The sequence below is a fragment of the Pleuronectes platessa genome, chromosome 2 (assembly GCF_947347685.1).
Source record: "Pleuronectes platessa chromosome 2, fPlePla1.1, whole genome shotgun sequence".
NCBI lineage: Eukaryota > Metazoa > Chordata > Actinopteri > Pleuronectiformes > Pleuronectidae > Pleuronectes > Pleuronectes platessa.
In genome coordinates this window covers 16,470,005-16,488,312 of record NC_070627.1, presented here as the reverse complement: position 1 = coordinate 16,488,312, position 18,308 = coordinate 16,470,005, and the positions used below count along the sequence as shown (strand labels likewise).

The following is an 18,308-nucleotide window of genomic DNA, read 5'->3' as shown; positions in this document are numbered from 1 at the left end:
CAAACACACACAAACATACACAGCTCGGCAAAAGTTCATAATTCAATACCAATATGTCAGGGAATTTGTGCCTAATGTGTCTTTAATGTTAGACTTATATTGTGTCTGACCCTAATTAAAATATCACAAACACAAGTCATACACAATATTAAAGGTGTCAAAAGGTGTATAAGTCACAATTTCCATTAATATAGGCTGTGCGACTAAATCGGCAAATGCTTTGTGTGGAATGTATTTAATTATTATTTTGTGCTTTTCTATTTTTAACAGTTCCATTTACAAAATAACAGTACAAATGGTTTGAAAAAGACATCCCCAAAGCAAAATGGGGAACAAAACAAAAACCATGTGTTACATCTTGCTTATCTTGAAGCCAGCGATGGTTTTGTTGCACAGATGAAAACTGGTATTCTTCCTCTGGCCATTGAGGTTGGCAGATTCAAAATAAATACCTAGGATGAAAACAGATTTAGCATAATATGTGACTTTGGAGAGATGGAGAGAAAACGCCGCTTTTTTTATTTATTTGTACAGTACAAAAATGCCGAAATATTGATATGTACAGACTTTCATTGTTTAATACCTGGAAAAGAAGCACAGAAGTCTTATCTAATAACTTTAAATTCAGATTTTTAAATGGAAATGTTTTGTCAGTGTTCTGCATGTGGCTTTAATCAAACTTGTGGTGTCTTTTAAGCCCATGCAGTCTGGGCAAAGTAATATGCACGACATAATAATAAAACCTTGTTTATATCACCATAAACTTAATGAAGGGGCTGTAAACTAAAAACAAAGGGCCTTCGTTTATGTTATTATTATGATTATAACGACATCAGTCTCTCTCATTAACTCTGCCTCTGAATTACCTGGTTTCAAGCTCATGCAGAATGAAAAAGTCATTTGATCGGCTTGACTTTCATCAGGAGCATGACCAAGAAAAACCAAAGCAGTGTTTCATGTTTTCATGTTGTCTGTAACAGAGACACAGTGACAGTTCAAAGGTCTGAAGGCAGTGACTGTGTGACCCTCGGGTTACCTCAGCCCCTCTGCAGCAGAACGAGCAGCCCACCACACTATGCAGGCAACAGGGACTTAAAAGCCGGCTCTGACCCATATACAGACGTCTGACATTCTTTCCCAGCAGGCCATGCTACTCTTTTCCCACTCATTTAAGTTTCCCCTTCAAGGGGAGACCTCCCAGCCACCCCTGAAGCCTCCCACCTCTCCACTTCTCCACAACGCTTCACAATGACTTCTCTGTTAGTCTTCCACTGTGTTTCAAAGACCAACCACAGATTTCAGGTTTTCACTTTATTGTTCGAGCTTTGAAAATGCGTGTGCAACTCAGACCTGCTCTCCAACATGAACATGCTCTCCAACATGAACATGATTACCAGATACAAACTGTGCACGCTTACTCTGGGAAGACTTTATGTTGCTTTATGTTAGGCTTCCTCATGCCGGGTCAGAATGGTTCAAATGGAGAACCAAACACAAATGTTAGAGGGAAAGCAGCTGCGGTATTGGTCAGAGTATTAACAAGTCAGGTTTTATTAGTTGTGTTCAAAGCGTGTTCAGGGAGACGTGATCTGTGGGAATTATAGATGCACGGCAGAAGTTCACAAATCATATCTGTGGCATACAGCGTGGCCCTGACCCGCAGCAGCCAGAACCAGTTTGGCTGCTTTATTACTACGTTTTATCTCTCTCGCTCAGTGTGTGTGTGAGTGTGTGTATGCGTGTCTTTTTGTGTACATACTATAGAGGCTGGGCTATTTATCTGGGGGTGATTAAGACTAGTTCACTGCCTTTGAGCCCATTCAGCCTCACTAAAAAAGGGGAAGGTTATATCAGGACATGAGAAGGCAACATGCTGTACCCTTCTCTGGCCCCTTCTCTCCGTCTTTACCCCGGCCGGTCTCATCTTTATCCTGATTCTCTGCACTCTCACATTCCTCTGTTTCCGTCGTAGGCTTCAGCCTTTTGCCGACAATGTTTTGTTCCAATAATTGTCTAGATTTAATGAAACTGACAATAGTTTAAGTAAATCAGCATTCCTATTTACAAACTGCCTTTCTTCCCCTTCCTGCCTTACCAGCTGTTTTTTTCCCCAAACATCAAATTATGGCTTTAAACATTTTAATTGAATGCGTCCAACCGATGAGGAGCAACGCTGCAGACAGGACAGATGTTACATGCTCCCAAGAGGTTAGTTTTAACATGACTCTTTCTGCAATTTGCCCAATCAACACACAATAAAGCAACGCACAATAGCTTTACCATAAACCCATACAATACATAAATACATTACATTTATCATCTGGAGTAATCATTGGTGATTCAATGACTTCATATTATGAATCTATGATCTACTTCTAAGGTGCATTATAGAGTTGATTCCACAGTAGCTTCACACACTAGCAGAATGATTATCAAATATAGACATACGTGCACCAACAGTATGGGTGATGAGAAGCTGTTGCCAAAGAAAAGACAGAAAAGGGTGGAAATGGTTCGGTTATGCACGCTCAGATAAGCAATGTTATCTATGAACTTTGTTGGGGTAGGCCCATCCGGAGGTAATATGATAAGTCTATTTGACCACCTTAAAAGGAAGCAACCAAGGGAACATGTTTCACTCATGTCTGTACAGCCACAGTTATCTGCATGTCACAAGGTCCCGAAACAAAGCAACTCAAAACCAATAAAAGCAGGAAGGAATGAAAAGAGGTGACTGAGACATTCACATCCATCTAGTTTAGGATATGGTGCCTGTTCATAGCTGAGGGCAACATGGGATTTAGACACTGATGCCGGTTAAGTTGCACGATAAGATCTGACAGTTTACAATGGTACAAATAGGCAACCAAAGAAGACCATGGGCTGGCTCAAGTTTGGAGATTATCAACATGTTATAATTGCAACCATTAATGGTTCACTCAAAGCCATGTTCTTTTTGATCAGCTAACAACACCATATACTGCAGGGAAAAAGTTTTAGAGTATCAAAAAAGGGATATCGACCGACCATATTTAGCCAACACATCTGCAAAGCTTATACATTATTGAATGATCATTGTATGATTTAGAGCCAGTAAGCTTAGCTTAACATTAGCTTAGCTTAGCCTTAAGACTGGAGGCAGGGGGAAACAACTAACCTGGCTCTGCTCCAAACACTACTCACCTTCCAACAGTTCACTAACTATCATGTTGTGCATGTATCCACACACAAACAGAAACTCAAGGAGAAACTATTTGTTGACAAAACAACTATTTATCCATCTGCCAAACATGTCTACAGGTTGAAAAAAATCATGGTTCAAACTAGGGATGGGCATAATTAATCGACGATCGATTAATTGATCATTAAGAATTTCGTCGATGAAATTATTTTTTCATCGAGAAATTCGCTAATTACACATTTGACCACGGGGGGCAGTGTTTGAAAAAAACGCCACAGTCCTACTCAGTTAGCTGCGATTTACTTCCAAAGTAAACATGAAGAGGTCAGGGCGAAGTGTTGCATGGGACCATTTTGAGTTAAAAAATGACTTGGTTCACTGCCAACACTGCGAAGCTATCCCAGAGACTGGGGGAGACAAAGAGCCTGCGTTGTCTGACACGGACGAGGGGAGCGCAAACACCGGAGCCGCGGCCAGGCTAGCCAAGTTAGCACGGAGCTACCTGTGTATCACGGCGACGTCAGTCCCCTCAGAGCGGGTTTTTCGGCGGCTGGACTGACGGTCACCAGGCTGCGTTCGCGTCTGACCCCAGAGCAGTTTAACATGCTCATCTTTCTCAACACAAATCCGTAGGCTGGTGCTGAAGTTGTATGTGAGTTACTGGTTATTTTTATGAAGCTTTCTCGACTCGGTACCTTGTTTGATAGTTTTGAGTTACATTTGGCAAAACCTGTCAGACCTAAGTATTATATATTTGCAGTTGTTGTTAACATTATGTTTTTTTAAATTATTATTATTTTACTTTGGAGGGAAAAAAAACGAGGGTCAATTGTGTTTAGTAGCACCGGCTTCTAGCTGTCGGCTCCGCTGCTTAAGATTACGGCAGCGCATATTTTGTTCATCTTGTAATAAGATAAGATAAGATGCATTTATTCGTCCCAAACACATGCACAGTCATGCAAAGGCACACTCATGCAGGTAGGGAAGTTTAATCTCTGCTTTTGACCCATCTTGTGCAGTACACACAGAGCAGTGAGCAGCCGCGTACGGCGCTCGGGGAGCAGATGTTGGGGGAGTAAGGTGCCTTGCTCAGGGGCACTAGACAGGGTAGGGAGACTCTTGGATTTTTGGACAGGTCAATCCAGGTTCGTCTTTTGTTGTCTCTCCGTGGAGTTGAACCAGAGACCTTCTCTGCCCATAGTCCAAGTTTCAATGGTGTTTCCTCAATGAGGAAACACGCTTTGTTTTTCACTGCATTTTAATGTAGCTTATAAATAGTGAATTTTTTAACTTGAAAATATTAATGATTAATCGAAAATTCGTCATTAACTCTCCCGACGATCGACGAAGACAATTTAATGGAACGCCCATGCCTAGTTCAAACTAACCTGTTAACAGACAATTGTTGAGAGTTGTTGGTCGATGTATTTTTGAATTTTGACAAAGTCTTGCTAGCTGTTTCACTTTGCTTCCGCTATTTATGCTAAACCAAATTAGCCTGCTAATGATGGTAGCTTCATATTATTTGACAGACATGAAGTGGTAAAGTGGTGACAGTCATCTCATCGAACTTCGCGAGAACGTGAAAAGGTGCACCTCCAAAAATAATAATTTCTCGTTGCCGTGCTTCTCCCAAAGAGAAATATTTGTTAATGTGTCCCCGTCTATATTCCGGCAATAGTTTGTGGGGAAAAAAGTTTAAGTTGAATGAATCACTCACGGCTGGCAGAGTTTGACCAGGTCTTGGTCCATGGTCCCCGGGTGGAGGCCGCGGATATACAGGTTTGTTTTACTCAGCTGTTCCCCTCCCCCGCTGCTGCTGTTGCTGCTACTGTTGTTGTTGGGACTGGGGGGCGCCATCTGGTGGCCGGAGGACACATAGGCCTAATGGCATGAGAAAGAGACATTAGAATACACAAAAAAATTACTTTTTCAAACCCTCAAATATCAGTTAATACTTGACAATTCCTGTGTGTGTAGTTAGTTTTACTACTCAAAGCAAGGAAACCTCAAAGGAATACTGCAAAAATGTTTAGAGATGGAAAGCAATCCTGCGAAAGACGGATGATTATGTGGGTGCTGCAGAAAATGATATCATACAGCCCTCATGTCAGCACTCACCAATACTGCATTCTGAGGGGAATATGGGGCCTCTTGGCAGTCTACTCCATATAGGGAAAAGGGGCCTCTATGATTTCTCCATGTTGGGTAACTTCTTTGTTACTTTGAGAACTGCTCAGTAATCTTGTGGTTCATATCAAAAACCAAAAGTCTCAGAATTCGATCAAAGACTAGATGTTGACAAATCCTATAATGCATTTCTTTCTCTGATTGTTCTTCTTCTGATAATATAGGTGATACTACGGATAAACAAATTACTTCTGTTCAACCCTGTATTTTCCTCTTTACAAGCTATCTCTTAGGTTCAACACAGTAATCTGACATTTCCCTCTCACACCGGTGTGTATGGTTAACAGTTAACAAGAGCCTGAGATGCAGTAACAGAGTTCAGCTCAGTCCACATGACATACAAAGTCTGTTTATGAAAATGAAGGAGAATTCAAGTAGATGAATAAACACAGCGCAGCAGGAATTTATTAAGACGTCTACAGATGAAACGGAGCGAAAATATGAGGTCATAACTGTAGAGAACAAAATTTGCGCAGTTACCAGTATTATAGCTGTATAAATAAAATAAGGTGAAAGTGTTAAAAAAAATGGTTATTCACACACTGAAATCATTTCATAATTATTCTATCCCTCTCTGTCATACACACACACACACGCGTACAGTCTGTCTTCAGTCTTGCACTCGAAAACTCTTTCCACACTCAACATATTAAGCTGCTTTCAGACATGCACTGAACTCCATGAGATGCTCTTTAGTGAACGTAAATGTCAGAGTGAGAGGCTCGGAGGCAAAATTAAAAAAACGGAAAAAGAAAACAAATACCTCCCACTGAAAGAGTGGTGTCATACACGTAGAAGACAGTGACGGTGATGTCAAGAGAGTTTGTTGTGATAAGAGCAGATGTCTGTGTCTGTTTGTTGCGAAGACAATCACGTGAAATCCGCAGCCTCCTCATGTTGTGCATGTGGATCCTTTTTATCGCTAATTCCACAACTGATGATTTATTACTGAGCAAAATAGATTTGGGCAACTTAACTATGTGATGTGTTATCATGTGTGTGTCTAACCAAAGACTCTACATAATAAAAATGTTAACATATTTCATTGGGTTACATTTGGTTTCGTTATCACTTTCACCATCAGGAACCCCAGGAACAAATATACTGGCTGTTCTCCAAATAAGATCGAGGCAATAAATATCAACACCTAACACTAGATGAAGCCCAGACCCAGTCAAATGCTGTGTTTATTTACTGTGAGCAGGGTGACTTTAATCATATTGATTTAACAGCCACATGTTACATATGAAGGAATGAGAAGAAACATGATTTCTGAAGGAACTGAGCAGGGTCCCCTGAGTGCAGAAGAGGACAATGGGTTAATTTCAGGATGGAGGACGGGGTCACTGATCCACCGGTGTTTGGGGGAAAAGCCCAGCAGGAAGTCACGGTCACACCAGGACCACCAGCAACATCAACCAATCCGGATAATTAGTCGTCATCCATAAGCCAGGGAGCCCCTTCAGGACAGCCTCTGTGACCTCTATTTCGCCCGCAGCGTGGCAGCAGCCACCTAAACAACATCGGATTCATTCCTCTGAGGATAATCCTCTCTTCCTCTATCGCTGAAACTACCCTGAAACGTTTGCATGCGTTTGCTCACTGAGGTAAAATAGAGACACAACCTGCTTAAAGTAAAACCGAAAGAGAGGAGGCTTTGTTTTCTTTTCTTTCAACTCTTTCATTCCAGAAATATTTCCACCATCCTCTCCAGAGTAACGAGGCAGGAAACAACAGAGTGGACAGTGCATACGACGAGACAGGACTTCAAATTCATGGCATCTTTATTGTAATGGTGTGTACAATATGAACATTCAACGTATATAAATATTTGACACCTTTCTCTACTTCCTAAAATCTAAAAACAGGGATAAAGTAGCTATGTGTGTTTACTTTACTTTTTAATGGCGAAATGGTGTTTTCATTCCTTCTTGAAATGAGAAAACTCCAGAAGGAGATTTTGCGCTTACTTCCCAGCAACAGTTTAACAAGCTTGGACATAAAAGAGACACTCATGTTTAATCTAGCAACTGTCCACCCCCTGTAAATTTGAATAATATATAAATACATCATTAATTTCTTAATGTTTTTTAAAAGGTCACATTCATTTATGTGAGTCTCCAAACTTTTCAGCCAGTGGACATTCTGTAGAGCGAATACAGCACAATCCTGAAGGAGTTTATCTCACATTGTAATTCATGATTAATACGTTTTGGAGGCTGCTAATTTTGTGAATGAAAGAACAGTAGAGCAGAGACCTTTAATCTCATTCACACCCTCTTTTTAACAGAGTGCCAATTCAAACTCCAGACTGTAGCAGGAGCACATCGTGTTACACACACACACACACACACACACACACACACACACACACACACACACACACACACACACACACACACACACACACACACACACACACACACACACACACACACACACACACTGTTTACAGTTACATCATGGTTATTTAACTGCATTACAGGTCTAATATTAGTGACCTTTATTATGCTGTTCTTTTGAAATTGTTCGTTTGGCTGTGATCTGAGCAGGTAATCTGTTAATCTAATAACAGATTACACTGATGTCATTGTAAAGTAATCAGTCAGTAATTACACAAACATCAAAGCTCACTTTAAGTGAAGCACAAATGGGTGCAGAGGAAATGCTCTTAAAGGAAAATTGCCTTCATTAGACTCCCTGGGTGTTTTAAACACTGAATTCAGTGCTACATGTTTGAATAAGTGCTGACTCGGTTCACTATCCTTAAAGTAGAAGTAGAAGGTAAATAATAATTGGTGACATTCCAACTGAAGTAGTAGGTCCCAGTATGATATTTGATTTGAGCTGCAGCAGCTTCCCGAAAAACTTAACTCATCAATATATAACCATGAAATAATATGCATGGTCAGTGATTAACTTTCACTCTGTTTTACTTTACATCAATGCGTGTTGGATTTACATGTTTTATGTTTTCATTTCCATTTGAAGATGCTCAGCTTGTTCAGTCTGAGGCAAATAAATATAAATTTCACTGTTTGCTGATTATCTATTAACTAGTTTAACATTAAGTTTTTTTTATAAAATGTATGACTTTTTGTCAAAAGCTTATTAATAATAATGAGTAATTTACTACTTATCCAGTCAACTGGCCCAATGTAACAGACAAGGCCATCATTTACTCAATCAGTCTTCTCATCAGCTGTCAAATGGTCCAGGAGCCCTGATTAATATAGATTAATCTAATTCTAGGCAAACTGCAGCGGATCACATACACTTTGCTCTATTCCCAAAAAACTGCACCTCAACAGTCTCTTAGATTTTTATCTTGAAATGTCCTATCTGAATACGTTAATGCAAATGAGGAGGCCGCCGTCAACCTGGTGTGTGTGTTCATCTTTGTGCTTCTGAATTGTACTGATGGTTTCAGGCGCACCCACTGTAAAGCGTTAACGCAGCACATACATGTGAGTTCAACGTTCTCCCCCTAATGACGTGACCTCAAGGAAATCATATGGCTTTTAGTCAGAAGAAGGGGAAACACACAAAATAAGGAAAGAACTAATCCTTACACTAGGAACTGTACTACTACCCATCCTTCCACAAAAGATTGAATTAGCTCAAAATTAAAAACATCAGTGGTACAGTTGTGTAACAAAAGGTCACTTTCCTAAGTTGCAGTCGTAAGAAGCCTTTTACACAAAAACTCAAAAATATCACTGGATATTTTTAGTACCAAAGTAAGGGTAGGAATCAAGAACATTTCTATAAATAAAACAGTTTCTTCTCATCTTGATGTAACTTTAGATCAAGACAGGAAGCGTCTGTCTCAAATACATCATGTTGCTGGTACTGACTGACTTTAATCTCTAAATAAGCACAGAGAATCATTGTTTTAAGTATTTAAATTATGATCATTCAAAATATCACTTAAAACGCTTGCTACACTGTATGTCTTTACGGACATGACTAGGACCAGCTCTCTTCTTAGACTTAGTCCATCTCTGTTCTAACTCCATCTCTCCCTGTGGGGCTTCTCCAGTTGACCCCAGGTTGACCCATGGAATTCCATGGATTTCCTGGCTCTTGGGGGGTCTGTGCGCCCTCCCATGTCCTGTCTGCTCCCCTCTGGAGGGGCTGTTTTCTCCTCAGGCAGAAAAGAGCTATGAGTGTCGGACCATCTGACCGACTTACATGCTAATGCACGGATTTATAGCTGGGCTGAATGGTGACGAAGCTTCCAGCTTGTACAGAATTACAGTGCAGAGCTGCCGCTTTGCTTTAAGACCAACTGGGTAAATGATTCATGGGAATGATGTTGCAACATCAAGAATTTCAGAAACTCTTTTTGTGTCTTCGATCATATAATTTCCTGTCATTAGCATTCTGATACAGACATCATACACTTATTGATTAATTTGTGATACTACATCTTAACAAATTCTTCAAACTCTGTCATTAACAGTTGTACATGAAAGAAAATGCCACGGTGATAGCGATATTACCACAAGATAGGGATCTATTCAAATATTAGCCAAGTTAGGGGAGGACTGTGTGTTCTAGTGTATGGCAGAAGGCAGGAAATCCTCTGTCTCTGTTACTGATCTTATCACACAGCCATTTGAATGAAGAGCTCTGCATTCCAACCAGGTGACAGGGACACCAAAATCACGTCCAGACTCGCTCCTGAATCCTCCTTCCTTTCCGTCTGGAACCCACCCCTTCCCTTTGTCTTTCCATGAGCACCTATAAATCTTCCAAATCTTGCTAATCACACCTTGATGCACATGCACAGCGCAAATGCACAGGCAAGCATGCATGGCTTTAAAGACAGGTCAGGTGACAAGAGCTGGAGAAACTTGGAAACAGATGCCTCCAGACATTGGCCCTCAGCTCAGCTCGAGATCAAACAAAATCTGAGGCACACAGAGTGTCTGGCATCACTGAAGCACTTGGCATCGGATTTCTGACAGCTGTGCTTTCTCCATGAGCTCCATCTCCCCGCGTACCTGTTCACCTTGGCTGGTTCGTGCAGTTGGCACAGAAGCAGGGGACCAGTCCAGAACATCTGACACATTAAACAAGACTTAGATAAACATACACCTGGTACGAGGCCAAAAGGACAAAGGTGACTTTACAGGAGAGTTCAGCGAGGAGGAAATCACTGAAGCTTAAATGATTGTCTTGTATTTGTGAACATACACACCAAGCATGACATTTTAAATTCTAAATATTTTCACCAATATCTGGAGCTATTTTCAGACACGAAATCCGGAAAATGTTACATCTGGAGAGCTCTGGAATCTCGGTGACATCTTCGTCTAAGTCGTCTACGTGAATAGCTACTCTTTTCATCCCGAGATATTTGTATTCTTACAGTTTATGTTCCTCAAATGCAAAAAACGTCACCAACATGCCCATTCAAATCACTCTGTGTTTTTCATGCATTTTCCAGCTGTATTCTAACCTGGGCTCATTCAGACACTCTACTCAGGGGCCAACAGGAAAAGTTCTTAAAATGTGCAGAGCAATTTACTCTGACATGAGTTCCCACATACAGCGCCTCTGGAACATGACCGGACTTCAGTGCATGTCAGAATGGCCTTTTTTCATTATGTCAATTAATTAGGTACATTCTTTTTAAAATGATGAAAATGCTACCTTTTTATGTTCATTTACAATTATTAAAGATTAACAAAGCTACAACTGATAGTTCAGTCATTCCACGGGGCTGATATTTTCTTTGTCTTTAACGCAGTTTCCTGCTTTGCAGGTCATGAACTGTGGCTTTGTCACGGCTCGTTTGCTGAAAACAGCTTCCTGTGGTTGTCGGAAAAAGGTTAAGGAGATCTGTATATAATACAAGTGGGTTTTCATGCGTTCACCTATTTACTACCAATCATAGGTTTGTTTCAGGTCATTTCAGTGTGATTAAAAAATATACTGTGAGCAACCAATCTTCTCGCAAAACCACCATCCTGCTTCAGAAAACATTCTGAAGCAGGATGCCATCTGTCAAGTCTCAGTGTTGCTAGTGTCAAATATCTACTTTGGTGTCATGTGTTAGTACGACTGTAAAGTAAACTGGTCACCAATTACTATATTCAAAGTTTACCACTGTGTTCATTTTAGTGAGCAAACACAATAGTGCCCTCAAGTCAAACACACTGCTGGCCATCTGACATTGTAACAAATGTCTGTCAACATAAAATCATATTAGGGTTGCTTTAACACAACATTTTAGTTAGTTACTGATCTTTCAAACAAAGATTTCTATGTTATAAAGTCAAATGTATCTTTCTTATATGTTTTAATTGTTTGTGTGTCCAGGTTTGAGGTTTTTAACCAATGTCTTTTATTCAGAAGCATTATCATTTATCCCTAAAATTCTACTTCTGTCACATAGGGCAGTCAAGTTCTGAGCATTGTCAAAGCCAAATGTCATACATGTTAAATATATGCTTCAAATCAGCATAGTTTAACAAAGGCTAAGAATTAGGAAACCACACCATCTCCTTACAAGTGAAAAGGTGAAATCACTGATATAAACAAGCATTGTAAACTTACCCTCATCTATATGAATAGTCATTTCAAGTCAAACCCTTTGCAGATGTGTTACAATTTTGATGCTACAGTTAATGTGTTTCTTTCATTTCCTTTCATATTTCTCTCAAGTTGTGTTTTGATCAAACAGACGTTTTGAAGGATCCGGAGCATTGAAATCACAGCAGTAAGTTGACATTCATTGAGAAGAACTCTGGCCTATAAGGGAACAAAAAAAAGCCTTTTGATGAGGCCCCCGAACGAGACGCATGATACCTTGAGCAGTGACAAGCCACCTCCTGTTATTTTTCCATCCAGGAAGCTTTACACAGAAACCGGCCAAATTTGATTTGAGAACATTAATTCTATTTACTTGAGGGAGGAAATGAGGTGCTGAGTCAGGGGAGGAGCAGCTGCTTTAAGCACAACAGAGACCCAACACTTTTTTAGCTGTCACCCTCTGCAACCACTTTGAACGCACAAAGAGCGCTTGTCTCACCTCCTGACGTGTTTGTATTTGCATTCACGCTTGTATTTTGGGTACTTTTACAGCTCAGGTATGGCAGAATGTGCGCAAGAGATAGAAAGAATGAGAAGGAGGTTGAGGGGGGGGGGAATGCTAAGAATCACAACACTGGAACTTGACCTCTGTACGAACTTTAGCTGCCAGAATAGAGGAGCTTACGAGAAGATTGTTAGCAGTTTATCTTATTGGTTTATTGTTAAATCAATGGCATCTTTTCAGAGCCTACGGCCACATCTTAGAAATGTCTTGTTTCGTTTGTCTTTGAGTCCAAAACTCAAAGATATTCCACTTATGATGATAAATGACAAAGAAAAGAGGCAAATCCTCACATGTTAGAAGCTGGAAACAGATAATGTTGACGCCATTAATCTATAAACAGTTGCTGATTATTTTTCTGTCTATCTAATCAATTATATCGACTAATCTTTTAAGCCCTCAGTGCAAGAGTCAAATGTAAGTGTTGCTTTAAACTGGCAACTTTATCTATATAGTATCATACAAATATGAGTGCTGGCACCTCCATTTCCCATACAGTGTCATCTTCCTTTTGAACAGTGCAGATTTGGTCCAAGCTACTTCTAGCTCAAGTAAATGACAGCATTGAAATGTGAACACAGTAAACATCTAACGTGAGGTGTATGCATATGTGTGTGTGTGTGTGTGTGTGTGTGTGTGTGTGTGTGTGTGTGACAAACAATTCATAGACAATGCTGTTTTCTTCAGACAAGCCTTTCAAGTGTTGACATCAGATCTGGGAGGATGAGCAGCCAGGCGGTGCCCAAGATCACAGACAGACAATACGTCAATAAACATTTTCAAAATGCCTTTCAGGAGCAGGCACACACACGCGCACGCGCACACACACTGAGCAGACAGAGCAGAGGAGAACAAGGAGGTACCATGTATATATATTTCATTTCACAGATAATGGAGGAGCTTTTACCATCACTAATAAGCCTTCATTGTCCATAGAGAGAAGTCACGTCATATATAGCATGAGCAAATCCAAACAAACTATTCAGGAAAAGGGAAGTGAAGCCTACAACTTTTCTTGAAACCTATTTAAAAAACAGATCTGCCAAGCAATGACAGTAAACATTTGTCATATTTATCAGTTGTGATCGTTCTAATCAACATTAAAGGTTTTTTCCTGTATTTGCATTAGTGTCCTTTCTTCACCTATTGGTTAAAATAGGTAACAATGTCAGCCACCAAGAGAGCTCAATAAAACTGTATCAATAATTATCATAATGTAACTTTCATCAGTAGCAATATAACAAAGGTCCAATGTATATCAATATGATGATTATGCATTGTAGAAACACGATTTATAAAATGTTCTACTTTTTATGTGTTTGTCAATCTCTCCTCATAAAGAAAGTTTATTTGCGTCTAAATATTTTTAATCCATGTTTTCTTGTTGGTCCCTGTTTCAATGCATTTGCATAGGAGTGTCCTTCCCTCACCCATTGGTTAAAAAAGGGACAGAGTCAGCAGTGACTGCAAACCATGAGACAGCTCGAGAATACATTTTAAATGACTGAAATATAATTTTACGAGGATACAATGTGTAAACACACTGAGGAGGTAGAACACACGATTAATCTACTTCAGACATGTAGGAGGTCTCGCTGTTTATCAGCCCTTTGTCATTCTCTGCTCATAAGGAAGAGTTTTAAACCACAACCTTCACTTTGTTGGTGGTTTTTCCTTCCTCTTGTTGCAGGTTCAGGGCAGAGGACAGGGCACCTTGTTGAACCCTATGAGGCCACTTGTGTCAAGTACAATTTGATTGGTGGATTGACTCAGGACCATAAATCTGTCTTTATCCTTAAAAGAAACAGTAATGTATTTTTATCATGATAATATTCCATATCGATTTAAATGAAAATGTCTCTATTGATTACATTTTTGGCAAAGTCACAGTGAAAAAAACTGTGTAAAAAAGCCAGCAGACACAAAGGATGAGGCAATTAAAAAAAATCAATGCTCTTTTGTATCGCCTCTATTTCAATGCATTTACATAGGAGTGTCCTTCCTTCACCTTTTGGATGGAAAAGAGAGAGAGAGAGAGAGAGAGAGAGAGAGAGAGAGAGAGAGAGAGAGAGCTCGATTCATATTTCTGGGAAAGTAGTCATCATGGTGTGGAGGGGTTTTCGAGGGGTGGGGCAAACTGCGCTTTCAAATGGGAAACCAGGAGGAGAAGAGAAGGGAAGGAAAAAAAAAAAAAACTTTGCAAACTTACACGGCGGCGGGAGACAATGAAGAAGAAGCAGGTTTTACACGAGATGCGATGTGACGGAGGAAGAAGAGTTCATTTGTAACATGTTAGCCACAGATACCCCCCCATTCTCTCCCTACCCCCACTTCCACCAAACACTACCCGGATCAGACGCGCTGCCGTCCCGACACGGTCCGCCACACTTCCCCGTAAAAAAAAGTTGCTCTCTCCGGCATTGACTTGTCTTTTTGTCGCCGTGAGTGTGAACAGGAGCCGACATCCTTACCGTAGTAGGAAGCACACGCACGCACGCACTCACTCACTCGCGCCCACACAAACACACACACATAAACGCACACAAGCACTAGCCAATAAAACAGCGGTCGTACAACATGACAGGACCGAGCGGCGGACACTTTCCCCCACGAAAAAAACTCCGCGGCTCCTCTCCTCCGCCTCACTCCGTGAAGTGTGAAGTTAAATTCTCAAGGACACTGCAGCTCGCACTGTCACCGTGTTTTCTCCTCTTTCCCTCCGCGGCTCACACAGACGCGTTGTCCTGCAAAGGGAGCGAACAAGCCCGGGGAAATGTTCGGCACAAGCAGGAGGCCCGAAGGCGTCTTTTCTTTCCTCACCTTTTTGCTGTTTCTGCTGTTGTAGCCGCTGTACGGGTTGATTCCTGCCCTTGGCGGAACGGAGAGCAGCATTTTTCCTCGGCGCTGTGAGCGGAGCGGCGAGCACAGCCCAGGCTGCCAGCTGACGTCAGCAGCTGGGGAAGTGAGAGCCTGGAGTCCCGCTGCCTGACTGCGAGTGGTGCTGCTGCTGCTGCTGCGGGAGGGAGGCAGGGTGGAGGGGGGCCCCCGGGCGCCTTCAGGGGTCCATCCCGCAGCTCCGGATGGGGTCCACACACACAGAGAGAGAGAAGAGGGGATTAGTTCATCTTCATCCACCGCCTACCGTTGTCTTGCTCACTGGGGGAGAAAGTGGAAGAATGGGTCCAGTATAGTTTCTCAAAATCGAGCCTCTTGGGACAAAACGCCTGTAAAATCAGATTATAGTCCATCCGGGTCCTTATTTCACTCTCTGGCCTAGTTTCTGGTCATCCTAGTCTGTCCTCCAAGATATTCATTGTTCAGAAGTCTCATAATCCATTTTATCGGAGTTCTAATACCACATCAAAACCTTCAGACATGTGTAAATGATCCTACATTATATAGATATCCTATTCTTTGGCTATTGTTCGACGATGTCCTATCTTACCCTTGACCACAACTATCCAGAAAATTCATGAAAGTGAAAGGGATAGTTCACCCAAAAATGGAACTTCACTCATTATCTTCGGAAAAAAGGCTTCATTTACACCACGTTAGCCAGAGCTGTGTTCACGCATGGATCAGCGAGGACATTTTGGCTTTGGGCGTAAATGAAGCTGTTTCGAGTCGAATTTGATTGTTGGGGCTTTTGGTCACTTGGAAGACACCACAGGAGCAGTATGGATGCATTTTGTGTGTTTTTACATTTTGCATTGGTTTTGGCTGCAACTCTGTATACCCCTGAAACATCAAACATTTTTTGTGGACACGGTGGTGAGCAGAAAATTCATTTTTGTGTGAACTAACCCTTTAAAAGCATCCATAAGAGCAGTTTTGCATATGCTAGGCCTATGTATGGTTGTGTGGATTAAAATAACAGCTGAGCTTGATGAGGCGATCTTGGAAAATCTTTCAGAGACAAGAAATGTAAACTGTGGAATTTTCCTCTTGCTCAAGGTTTAAACCAACATATAAAACTACGACCTTTAAACAGACGGAAAGGTTTATGCCAGAAAAATTGGATTCAACCAGTTTTCTTATATCTTGCGTGTCCCTATATATACATTATTCTACACAACATTCATCATCAATTCCGCAGGAAAGCTTGAATCATTGCATGACTTAACTGTGTAATTTTTCCTACACATAGTCTTTAATAGACACAAATAAAGGAAATGTGTGGTAAACTGTAACTTACTTGTCAGTGTACGAATCATAAAGTTCCCGAAAAATACACATTTCATTCTTTTCCATGATGACTATCAGTAAGAAATAACCTCAATAATAGAATAATAAAGTCTGCCTGAAAGCGGTCTTCACACTAGTGACGTTTTGTCAGTACTAAGGTGTTTTTCTTCAACTCTGCCTTTTCCATTGCACTCAGTACCTCGCCATGTAACTTTAAAATTATACTAACTGTTGTGGAACACACGGTCCACTTCATATCTGTGCCACCCCTGCGTCATTCTCATACTTTTTATTTTATTAAAATGTTTTCATCTGCCTGACCCATGAAGATGTGGACTGGTCTTGGGGTATTGCATGTTGACTTTATCTGGTTCCTGCACTAACAATTTCCTGCAGTTTCCTTCTGAAGGTCACAGACGACGGCTGTTAAACAGCAGACGCACACATGCCGGGCACTAAACCTAAACATTTGCCGGGCGAGTGTGAATGAGCAGTGTCCTGAAGTAACCTTCCACGTCTGATCCATGGCTGCCTGTATGGGCACCGACTCTGGCTTCTTATCTACTTCTGCTATATTTAAAAGCCTTTTCACTTTCTCCTGTTGCCAGCGATTGGCCGGGAGATACATCCCAACACAGATGGCAGCGGAAACCTGATGCTTAAAATGCAGCGGCATTCGTTATAATGGGAACCGGTTACACTACAAAGCAACTGGGTATTAATGGTTCAAAGCCCAACAAAGCTTCGCCCAATCTCTTGAGGTGTCCTGCAGTTATGCAATGTACCAGTCATGTGCTCTATCTATGTGTCATTGGCCGCTCTTTGTACATATATTTAAAGGTTTCCAGGAACTAATGTAAATTTTTTTTGCCTGGGACTGTCTGCAAACAATCCTACAAGACTAAATATGTTTATATTTCCCAGTTTGCACATGAGCAAAACACAGAGGTGGCTTTAGAGTGCATGAGCAGTCTGTTGGACGGCTGAACACACTTTGATTCTTTCAACTGGTGAGCAAAACCGACTTCCGCCCAGAGTGTGTGTCTGTTATTCAAATGAGGGAGCTGAGCTGCACAACGCCGCACATCCTCTGACCTGAAATTTGCCTGTGAAGTTCGCCCGTAATTGGTTCTGAGGGAAAAAAGCAAATCACAGTATCACTCAAATAACTGAGATTGAAACACATCTTTTGTCTATTATTGTAAGGTTACTTTGAAAAAATATGCATAATTTTTTGAAATCACAAATTGCTTCTTCCAGTATAATTTTGCACACCATCCCTCACACAGCTTTTATAAAAGATCAAGTTGCTGACTTGGCAGATTTCGCCACACGCTGCCCACTGATCCTGAAACTACGCAGACAAATAATATCAAATACAGCAGCGGCAACTGTATTTATTTGAATAAGCGCTCTGAGCACTTCGGCGTGCGATGGTCTCCGTTTCATTCAGCTCGTCCGTGGGCCGTCCCTCCGTTTGCATTTAGGAACACACCAGAAACATTGTTGTACTCAGCAGAACCTCAGTCTTGCACAAGCGGCCACTTTGACGACGTCGACATTGTTTGGACATCAACAGGCTTGTTGCTAGGTAACCCGGCCCCCTCCATCCCAAGTGTTTCTGGCATGCAAATCTATACTTATTAC

The 18,308-nt window shown here is 41.2% G+C and overlaps 1 protein-coding gene across 2 annotated transcripts in view; it reads right to left on the bottom strand.

Moving 5' to 3' along the window:
• LOC128450086 (RNA-binding motif, single-stranded-interacting protein 2) overlaps positions 1–15,449 on the bottom strand; it is a 31,337-nt gene extending 15,888 nt beyond the window's left edge. For both annotated transcript variants that reach the window (XM_053433543.1, XM_053433537.1), the window contains exons 1-2: positions 15,297–15,449; positions 4,902–5,065 (exon numbers count right to left, since the gene is read on the bottom strand). In XM_053433543.1, the coding sequence (XP_053289518.1) occupies positions 4,902–5,065; positions 15,297–15,368 (236 nt within the window). In that variant the 5' untranslated portion in view covers positions 15,369–15,449. The remainder of the gene's footprint in view (positions 1–4,901; positions 5,066–15,296) is intronic.
• Between the last annotated feature and the right edge of the window lie 2,859 nt (positions 15,450–18,308).